Source organism: Marmota marmota, unplaced genomic scaffold (genome assembly GCF_001458135.2).
Source record: "Marmota marmota marmota unplaced genomic scaffold, marMar, whole genome shotgun sequence".
Lineage (NCBI taxonomy): Eukaryota > Metazoa > Chordata > Mammalia > Rodentia > Sciuridae > Marmota > Marmota marmota.
In genome coordinates, this window is record NW_026000174.1 from 55,917,347 (window position 1) to 55,928,435 (window position 11,089).

General features: G+C 49.8%; 1 protein-coding gene across 2 annotated transcripts in view; it reads right to left on the minus strand.

Annotated features, from left to right (window-relative positions):
• The window catches only part of Spi1 (Spi-1 proto-oncogene), a 17,598-nt gene that overhangs the window by 3,463 nt on the left and 3,046 nt on the right, over positions 1 to 11,089 (minus strand). The window contains exon 2 of one of the 2 annotated variants that reach the window (XM_015477896.2): positions 9,459 to 9,555. In XM_015477896.2, the coding sequence (XP_015333382.1) occupies positions 9,459 to 9,555 (97 nt within the window). Of the gene's footprint in view, positions 1 to 9,458; positions 9,559 to 11,089 lie in introns of both variants that reach the window. The other variant, XM_015477895.2, reaches the window with a different exon arrangement.

Below are 11,089 nucleotides of genomic sequence, written 5' to 3' on the forward strand. Positions count from 1 at the left end.
TTTTTTTTTTTTTTTTTTTTTTTTTTTTTAGCTCTCTACCAAATATCTGAGGACTTGCTTTCTAATCCTGCTAAGTGGTGGCTTTGCTGTGTGACCTCGGACAAGATCTTTCTCCCCCTGAGCCTGATACCCCATTTGGAAAGTCAGAGATGCAAGTGGATAGTAACCGAGGTCCTGTGCACGTGTGAAGTCGTGCGAGCCCACAACCCAGACAGCCCAGCCCTGCCTCTAGGAGACTGGAAAAGAGAAAGCCCACGATTTCAGGCAGAGCTGGTTCAAATCCTCACCGTGCCTGCGGCTAATGCCTACAAAGTGCCCAGAACAGAACCACGTGCAAAGTAAGACTCACTCGGCATGAACCACGATCAGCATCATTGTATTAATATTTTATTCTAAAGAGCCGACATTAGAACCAGGTGTGTGGGGCCCCTCTGTAGTGCCAGCATTTGGGAGGCAGGGGAGGGAAGGTCACTTGAAGCCAGGTGTTAAGATCAGCCTGGGTAACACAGGAGACTCCCAGACACGCCCCCCCAAAAAGCTTGCATTATCTCTTGAACATGCAGTACTAGGGAGTGGGGACCGAACCTAGGGGTGCTCCACCAGTGAGCAATCCAGCCCCTCTTAGTTTTTGAGCCAGAGTCTCACTAAATTGCCAAGGCTGGCCTAGAACTTGTGATCCCCCTGCCTCAGTAGTGGGGTGACAGGTATGTACCACCACACCTGGTTTACAGCTGTCATTCTTTTTTATGGGGGGAGGGGGGTATTTGTTTGTTTGTTTGTTTGCTGCTGTGGATTGAACCCAAGTGCACTTTACCATTGAGCTTTACTCCCCAGCCCTTATTATTTTTTATTTTCAGACAGGATCTCACTGAATTGCTTAGGACCTCATTCAGTTGTTGAGTGTGGCCTCAAACTGGCCATCCTCCTGTCTCAGCCTCCCGAGTTGCTGGGATGACAGGTATGCACCATGCTCAACTCAGTAGCCACTTTATTTTGTTTATTTATTTATTAATTTTAGTACCAGGGATTGAACCCAAGGGCACTTAACCACTGAGCCACAATCCCCTTTTTATTTTTATTTTTTTTTTTTTATTTTGAGACAGGGTCTCACTAGGTTGCTTACAGCCTCGCTAAATTGTTTGAGACTGACTTTGAAACTGTGATCCTCCTTCCTCAGCCTCCTGAGCCACTAGGATTATTAGGCATGCATCCTGGCGCCTGGCTCAGCAGCCGCTTTTAAAATGTTCATTTCCTCATCTCCCTGCTCCCTGCCACCTTAGTGCCCCAGAGAAACAGCTTTTGGGGGACCTGTCACTTTTCCCCAGAGCCTGAAGTTGGAGCGCCAGTGTTTTCAGGGACTGATTTTGTTCCCCTCTGGGTTCCTGGTGCCTAATCATAGCAGACATAAACAGCCATGTCCTGAGCAGATGAGCAAATGAACAAAAGAATCTTGGTTTCTGAATAACTCTTTCTACAAAGTTATGTAAACCTGAAAGGAAAAACAAACTTGGTGACTCACACGTGTAATCCCAGCCCTTTAGGAGGCTGAGGCAGGGGGATTACAAATTTGAGGTCAGCCTCAGACACTTAGAAAGACCCTGTCTCAAAATTTAAAGATAAAATAAAAAGGGCTGGGGACGTAGCACAGAGGTATAGCACAGTCCACAGCCCTTTTTATTTTATAACAAGGGAGACAAAGGCATGAGGAAGGTTTCAAAAGTCCCAACAGAAACCTGGCCTTTGGCCCTGGTTTGATGCTCAGGAGATTAGGGCCAGAGTGCCCAGGGTACAGGCTTTGGGCCTCCCTCCAAAGCCCGCACCCTGGGCACTCTGGCCTTACATCTGGACACCCTTCATGATGGCAGTGCTCTATCCTTTCTGTCCCTTCACTGGGTCACCCAGGTGATCTCATTTAATCCTCACCCCAACTCTGAGGAGGTGGCCACCATAGTATGATCTCCCTTTTGTCGGCTTGGAGACTGTGACAAGTACGTCCTTTGTCTACAGTACTCACTGGTGGAGTCAGGCTCCAAACCCACTTGCATGTAACTTCAGGGACAGAGCTCTCAGCACCGTACCACATCCCCTCGGAGGAGCTAGACTGAGAGTGTTAAGACCTGGGGTGACACTTAATGAAAGCTCTCAGTAAAACCTGGGATGGCCCCTGAGAGACTCCCGTACCAGGGATTGAACCTAGGAACGCTTAACCACCAAGCCCCATCCCAGCGCTTTTTATGTTTTATTTTGAGACAGGGTCTCACTAAGTTGCTTAGGGCCTTTCCAAGTTTCTGGGACTGGCTTTAAACTTGTGATCCTCCTGAGCTGCTGGGATTACAGGCGTGTGCCAACGTGCCCAGCAGCTGACTGCTTTTATCCATCTGTCCACCATTACCCCACCCATCATCCACCATCCGTTGTCTATCCATCCATCACTCATCATCTGTCCGTCCATCCATCATTAAAGCACCATCCATCCATCCATCATCTACCCATCAATCATCCATCATTCACCCAGACAGCCAGAAATAACTCACTCGCCTTGATCACTCATTTCCTCCCTTTAAACCAGCTCTCAACCTGGGGCCAAAGTCCTGCCCATACATTCCAATTCTTACTCATTTGTCACCAGGACAAAAATAGAGTGAGATTCAAAACAACTCCACGCAGAAATTCAGCCTTAAGAGTCATTCAGTTGACCTTATCTCCCCAGAACAGAAAGCTCAGCCTCAAACCCAGGGCTCTACCCAGGAGAACAGAAGTACAACCAAAACTGAGGAGAAAGATGAGGAATCAAGAGAGGAGGAGACAAGGAAAAAACCCTTCGCAGGAAAACATAGGCCATTGGACATAGGTGGCTGGAGCCCAGCCTTCCCTGGAAATTGTTCAGATGTGGAAACTGAGGCCCAGAGAACTGCCCGTCTCAGAGCACTTGCTACTCTCTACCTTGTATCCTAATTATGAGAGTTTTAATTATTTCCCCTCTTATAACACTGAATCCAGTAGGACCTGTGTCCTTCAGCATCCAGCAATGCACCTGGCATGTAAAATAGAATATTTATTAGAGAGCTCAGTGCAAGATGGATGGAAGGTTTGGTAGGTGGAGGGAAGGACAGCTGGAAGGAGGGATGAGTGGATGATTAGATGAGTGTGTGAACAAATTGGTGAATCATAGATGGTTTGTGGTATGAAGTAGGCAGACATCTGGGTGGATGGGTAGATGGATGGTTGGATGAGTGGATGGATAGATGGGTGGGTGGATGGGTGGATGGATGGATGGGTGGATGGATGGATGGGTAGATGGGTGGATGGGTGGATGGGTGGATGGGTGGATGGATGGATGGATGGATGGATGGGTGGGTGGATGGGTGGATGGATGGATGGGTGGATGGATGGATGGGTGGATGGGTGGATGGATGGGTGGATGGGTAGATGGGTAGATGGGTGGATGGATGAATTTATGGGTGGATGGAGAGAAAGAGCCATACTTTGGAACTCTTTCCTTCACGAGTCCCATCGCAAGCAGCAAATTCAGTCACATCCATTAGGATGACTACTACGAAAACCAAACCAACAGAAAATGACAAGTGTTGGTGAAGGTGTGAAAAAAATTAGAATCTTTGCACACCAATGGTAGGAATGTAAACACGGTGCAGCCCCTGTGGGGATGAGTATGGGAGTTCCTTTAAAAATGAAAAATAAATCTACCATATAACCCAGCAATTCCATTTCTAGTATAGGTCCCGAAGAATTTAAGTCAGAGTCTTGAAGAGATATCCGTACACCCAAGTTCACAGGGGGCTGCATTTTTCACAGCAGCCCATAGTTGGAAGCAACCCAACTCCGTGGACAGATGAATGAAGAAGCGAAGGTGGTGTGTGCATCCAGTTGAACGGTAGTCAAGCTTTAGTGGGGAGGGTTCCAAGAGGTGGAGCAACATGCATGGACCTCGAGGACACCGTGCCAAGGGAAATGAGCCAGTCACGAAAGGGCAAGTGTTGTGTGGTTCCAGGTATGAGACACCTGGAGCAGTCAGGTTCACAGAGGCTAGCGGGTGGCTGGAGGGTTGCAGTTTTGCAAGATGAAAAGAATTGTGGAGACGGATGGTGGTGATGGTTACATGACAGTGTGACTGTATTTTTTTATACCACCCAGCTGCATGCTTAAAAATAGTTAAGATGGCCACGCCTGGTGGCGCAACCGCCTGTAAGCCCAGCTATTTGGAAGACCAAGATAGGAGGACGCAAGCTCAGCAATGTAGCAAGACCCTGTCTCAAAAATAACAAAGGCCAGGGATGTAGGCTCAGTTGTAGAGCACTCCTGGGTTCAGTCTCCAGTACTGAGGTTAAAAAAAGTTAAGATGGTCGATTTTATGGGTTTTTTTTTTTATTTTTATTTTTTAGTTTTAGGTGGACACAATACCTTTATTTTATTTATTTTTATATGGTGCAGAGGATTGAACCCAGGGCCTCACACACGCCAGCCAGGCAAGCGCTCTACCACTGAGCCACAAGCCCAGCCCCAGACAGGCTTTTTAAGAAGTTTACTTGGTAGAACAACTAGGCACTGGAAGAAGATATTAAAAACTTCCAAAGAGACAAAACAAACAGAAAAAAAAAAATAAGCAAATGTAAACAAAAAATCAGGTTACTTTCGGAAAAGGGAATGTGGAAGGGCCTTTGACTTCACAAGGAGAGCTCTAGTAACCAGAAGATGCAGAGAAATGTTTTCAAATTCCTAAGGAAAAAATGATTCTCAACCTGGAGTCCTAACATGGCTAAACTATTGTTAAAGTGATAACAGAATAGCTGGAAGGCACGAGGAGGTAAAACACAACACAACCCAGCACAACAATGATAATAAAACCTGGGCATGGTAGCACATGCCTGTAATCCCAGCAACTCAGGAGGCTGAGATGGGAGGACGGCAAGTTTGAGGCTAGTTTTAACAACTTACTGAGGCCCTAAGCAATTTAGTGAGATACTGTCTGAAAATAAAAAATAATAAGGGCTGAGGAGTAAAGCTCTTTGGTAAAGTACCCCTGGGTTCAATCCTCAGTACCAAAAGAAAAAAAAAAAAAACCTTGCCTGCCACACACCCTTCCCTTGGAGACTATAATGATAAGGTAACAACTCCTTAGAGAAATTCAGTATTTGCCAGGCCTGTTCTGGTTATTTTACATGTATTATATCACTCGATCCTGACAACAATTTGGTGAAGTGGGTGTTATTATGAAGTTAAGGCACAGAGAGGTTGACCATCTTGCCCATGGTCACTCCAGATTGCAATGGAGAGTGGGGGATGAATCCCAGTGTCTGGTTCCAGAATCAGGGCTTTTCCGTCCTGTGACACTGCCCCTCGGATACACAGGGCGGAGAAAGCACAGGTAATGAGAGGCAAGCTGAGAGTAATATCCCACGGTCATAATAGTGGAAATTTCAAATACCAATTTAACAAAAGTTACCAGGAAACTGCCCTGGGAAGCGTGCACAGGTATTCCGTGGGTGTGGCATGGCTGGCTAGAGTCAGGATCTCCTTTCTCCTAGTAAAGTGAATAGATGATCTCCCCGACTGACAGACCAACCAGATCCCTCTCTGCCTAGCCTCCAGAAGGTCCTCGGCCAGTGTTGGTGGATGAATAATGTTCTAAGGCTCTATTTCACATCCTCACTGGCCCAGACAGACAGTGCTGCAACAGAAATCCTTCTTTCGGTTAGTAAAACAGCGGACACAAGGTCTATGTCACAGAGGAATATCCGCAACAGGCTTCAGTAAAAAATAGCAAATTGCAGAACAGCATGATACAGTAATTTCATTAAAAAAATTTTTTTTTGTAGGGCTGGGGCTGTAGCTCAGTGGCAGAGTGCTTGCCTCACATGCATAAGGCACTGGGTTCGATCCTCAGCACCACATAAAAATAAACAAATACAATAAAGGCATGCTGTCCATCTACAACTACAGAAAGTATCAAACCCAGTGCCTCACAAGTGCTAGGCAAGTGCTCTGCCACTGAGCTATAGCCCCAGCCCCAGTAATTCCATTTTGGATGAATAGAATCTACATGTATATAGGTATATATTTATAAATATGCAGGGCTTATTTATAGAATAAAAGTCTGCAATGATGTCTAAGTTACCTTTAGTGGGAGGGAGATAGAAAAGAGGGAAATGAGCCAGGTGTGGTGGCGCACGCCTGTAATCCCAGCAGCTCGGGAGGCTGAGGCAGGAGGATTGCAAGTTCAAAGCCAGCCTCAGCAACAGTGAAGTGCTAAGCAACTCAGTGAGACCCTGTCTCTAAATAAAATACAAAATAGGGCTGGGGATGTGGCTTAGTGGTAGAGTGCCCCTGAGTTCAATCCATGGTACCCACCCCCAACAAAAAAAAAGGAAAATGTTTCTCATGGGGTGCTGGAGTAGTTCGTAAGTCTTAGCAATGAGTATTTTGTAATAATTAAACTTTATAAAGATTTAAGATGTATTTAAATATGAACACACACACACACTTTAGATTATGTGATTTTCCTGCTCAAAACTCTCCAAAAGCCAGGCACAGTGGCACATGCCTATAAAATCCCAGCAATTTGGGAGGCCAAGGCAGGAGGATTGCCAGTTAGACCTTAAGCAACTTAGTGAGAACCTGTCCTGTCACAAAATTAAAAATAAAAAGCCTAGGGATGTGGCTCAGTTGTTAAGCACTCCTGGATTAAATTCATAGTACCAACAAAACAAAACCTCTCCAAAATAGTGCTGATCTCTTGCCCAGTGTGCCTGGGGCTTTGGGCTCTATCCCCCACACAGCAAAACAAAGCAACAGAAAACCCACAAACAAAAAACTTTCCATAAAATAAAATCCACTCTCCCTCCATGTCTTTTAAGCCTCGTGTGACCCGTCCCTATGCATTTTATCTCCACCGTCTGGTTCTCAGAAGCCTCTGGGGCCTCTGTCAGGGTCTCCTTGTGCTCCCTTTGCCTGGACCCATCCCCCCCTACACCTTTCTTCACTCAAGATTTCAACTCAGTGACACCTACCCTGAGCTTCCCGGACCCTGCACAGAAGGGTGTCCCCACACAAAAACCGCACTATGTCACTCTGGGTCTCATAGGACTTATCATTACGTGTGTGTGTGAGTGTGTGTGTGTGTGTGTGTGTGTGTTTGAGGATTTTCTCTCCCCTCCCTCCCGGAGAGCAGGGCTTGGCTGGTTGGCTCCTCGTGGACTCCCAGGTGCCTGCAATACTGTGCTCCGTGACACACAGCAGAGGACCTTCAATGCTGAACTGATGCGGGAGGGGCACCCGTGCTAAGCGGTCGGAAGGATGGATGCCTGGGCGGGTGGAGGGGTGGATGCAGGGTGGGGGGTGGAAGGGTGTGCTTCTCCACGCCCCCAGCTGCTCCCTCCCTCCTGCCTTGGGAATGCAGTAAAGCTAAGGAGGCCCTCCCGGTTCACCTTGTTCTCAGCACAGTACCTGGCCTTATAGACCATGTGCGTCACTGCGTTGAATCATCACAACTCTGAAGTATTTTCAGGCTCTCGGTTTCTAGACGAGGAAAGGGGGGCTGAGGGAAGTTATGTTACTTGCCCCAAGCTACACAGCTGGTGAGGACATGGATCCAGGACTTACAGGGTTGGAGGGGGTGGGCAGGTCTGGAACACCTGAAGACTCTGGGGGAACCTCTGGAAGAATTGAGGTCCATGCCCAAATTGGGGTGCTCAGGCATCCAACCAGGAGTCATTCCCTGGATCTAAGCACTTCCTCTGAAATTCTCACTCCGTGGGCCCAGCCCCAGGCCTAGTTGGTTTCTAGATATGTGGGCCATACCCTCATACTCCAGGAAGGAAATCTGAGGCCACACAAGACCCAAAGGAAGTACCCCAAACCCGTGAATGGAAAGCCAGTTGGCCATGGGGAAAGCAAGCCTCTGGAGGAAGGAGGCCGCCCGCAGAGCCTGCAGGGCCGAGCCACCAGGGGGCGCCCTCCTCAAGCCCGACTGGTGATGGGTCAGTCCTGGAACCACTGGCAGAAGGGAGGGTGTGTGGAGCTGGGGTCACTCACACCCATGGAAGAAGCTGGGAATAGAGTTGGTGAGAGAGACACCCTCCCTCTCTACATCGTGTGAATTTTCTACCAAGAGGATGTGTTTCTAGTGTAATCACACATAAGCTTAAAAGCACAAAAGAGGTAGGTGGGCTCGCCTGTGATCCCAGCTACTCGGAGGCTGAGGCAATTCCACCACAAGTTCAAGGTCAGCCTGGGCCATTTAGCAAGACTCTGTCCCCAAATAAAATTTTTTAAAGGGTTGGGGATGCAGCTTAGTTTTAGAGCGTTTGCCTAGCGTGAGCAAAGCCTGGTTCCATCCCCAGCAACAAAACCAAAGATGGTATTTCCTGGGTTGGGGGCCTTTCTGGCCCTGGGGCCTGAAAGTTGGTCTTGAGGGGACGCCACCCTACCTCGAGAGCTTCCAGGTGGAGTCCTTTAATGGATGCCGGCTGTGAGTTCCAGGACCCTGAGGGGAGGGTTCTAAATGGGCCTGCATACAGCCTTCTCCGTGTCTCTGCCTCAAGGGGCCGTAGACACCCTGGAGAACCCCCACTGAGGATTCAGTCCCTTAACTGGGCCACCTGACCTTTGGATCAGGGATGCACCAGGAGCCAATCTGCTCCAGAAAGGATGCTGGACCCTGGGGTAGACAGACAAAAGAACCTTCTGGCCCAGGTCTCTGCGGTAACTGGGACCCTCGGCCTCTGCTGAGCAAGGGGTCCTCAGAGGCTTCCCCCTGATCCAGCAGTACTCAGATGGATGCAGTTTTGCCCTGCCCAGGGAAATTTAGCAACACGTAAAGAGACTGACTTGGTTGTCATGATTGGCAGTGAACCGGCATAGAGAGGGATGGGTTGAGGATGCTGCTAAGCCTCTTTTGGTGCCTAGGACAGTCCCCAAACAGAACTGTCCCGCCCAAAGTATCAGCAGAGAAGCTGCTAGACACACACAGCAAGGAGTAGGGCTGTGGGTGGGGGCGAGTTTGAGGGAAAGAGAGTGAAGAACTGAGGAAGGGGTTGGCGGCGGCGGTGAGTGTGCAGAGCGCTGGCCTTGGGTCTGACCGACGGGGAAGGGGGGGGGCCCTGACCAGCTGGGAGCCTTGTGCAGGTCACTTTGGTCCCTAAGCCTCAGCATCCTCGTGTTGAAGTCCACAGGTTGGCTGACATAAATGTGCAAGAAGCTGACCTGGTCCTTGGCACACGGAAGAGGCTCATCAGCGAGGGGTGGGGGATGCAGGGATGAGTAGGTCACTTCCCCCAGAGCTAAGTTGACCTTGGAATTCCAAGGAAGGCCCGGAGCCATTTCTTCTTTTCGTCTCCCCCTCCGCCCAGGTGCTCAGGCGCCCACCCACACCTGGAAGGGGCGGCAGGCCCTGAACTCACTGCCCACCCACCTTGTTCCCAGTCCCTTCCTCCTGAACTCACCGTTGTGGCTTTCTCCATCACTGGTGATATACGGGTAATATTCATGCGTCTGGCGTTGGTACAGGTCCGTGTCATAGGGAACCAGGTCTTCTGACGGCTGCTGAGAGAGGAGGGTGTCAAGGCCTGGGCTGGTGGGGAGGCCCCAGACAGTTTTCGGGTCCCAGTGTGTTGAGTCCACAACACCTTCCCTCACCAAGCGAAATCCACAAGGTCAGGGCCACAGGGAGAGGGGCGGGGTCCCAGGAGAGCTAAAGGCAGTGATGGGGGCCATAGAGGTCAGAGATCACTGGAGGACAGAGGAGAAGGTGCAGCCCCCCTGCCCCGCTTGGCTGGGCCCCACAACTCTTTATGGTTTGGATCTGAAATGTCCCCCACAGCCTAGGAGGCTTGGTCCCCAGTACAGCAGCGTTCAGAGGTGGGACTTGGAAAGCGACTGGATCCTGAGAGCTTTGACCTCAGGATTACTCCATTGATGGAGTCATAGGTGATTGGACTTTGGGGATGGGATAGAAACTGTGGGAGGTGGGGCCTCATGGAAGGGAGTGTGTCCTTGGGGGTGTGCCCTTGGGGAGTCTACCTTGTTCCCAGTCCCTTCCTCCAAGCTCTCTCTCTTCCCAGCTGCCAGGAGGTGAGCGGCTTTCCTCCACCACACCCTCCTCCCCATGATGCTCTGCTTCACCACAGGCCCAGAGCCACGGAGTTGGCCACCCCTAGACTGAAACCTCTGAAACCGTGAGCCAAAATAAACCTTTCTTCTTTTAAGCTGTTTTTCTTGGGTATTTTGTCATAGCAACGAAAAGCTAACAAAGTCCCCTCACGCTCACACTCATGTTCACGCCTGTGTGGTCCAGATCATGGTCTCACATGTTCACCTCTCACATCCACACAGATGCACCCATTCCCCCAAACGCACACACACTCCCTGTGACACCGGTACAGCCCCAATCCCACTTGTGGGCTCACTCTCACAGCTCATCCTCTCACTCTCTCAGCCACTGTACCCATCCATGCATGTAAAGGCTGACACCCTCATCTTTGTTGTTGTTTGTTACTAAAGATTGAACCCAGGGGTGCTTAACCACTGAGCTACATCACCAGCCCTTTTTATTTTTCTATTTTGAGACAGGAGTCTGGCTAAGTTGCTGAGGCTGGCTTTGAACTTGACATCCTCCTGCCTCAGCCTCCCAAGCTGCTGGGATTACAGGCGTGCGCCATCATACCTGGCACCCACACACACCTTTACAGCCACTCACACACAACCCATGCACCCTTGTACACTCACCCCTGTGGGCACACGCAGAGTTGCATGAACTGACCCATGCACACCCACTGCATTCCAGCCACCAACGGTCACACCCACAACCTCCCACATTTCACCAGCATGCTCCACAGCACACTGGGGTCCTCCTATCAGTCTCCCTGCCCACCCCAACTCTCCCTCACAGCCTGTGTCCAGGTCCCAGACAGACTCAGGCCCACCGTGATGACCATCTTACTAATGGTTTGTACAGAAGTCATCCTGGCAGGCGGCCTTGGGGGCCAGGGGACAGAGGCCTGGATCCCCCCTTCCCCTCCCCTCACTGGATACTCCCTTCCCTCCTCCTTCCTTCACCTGCCTCCCCCTCCCCCTC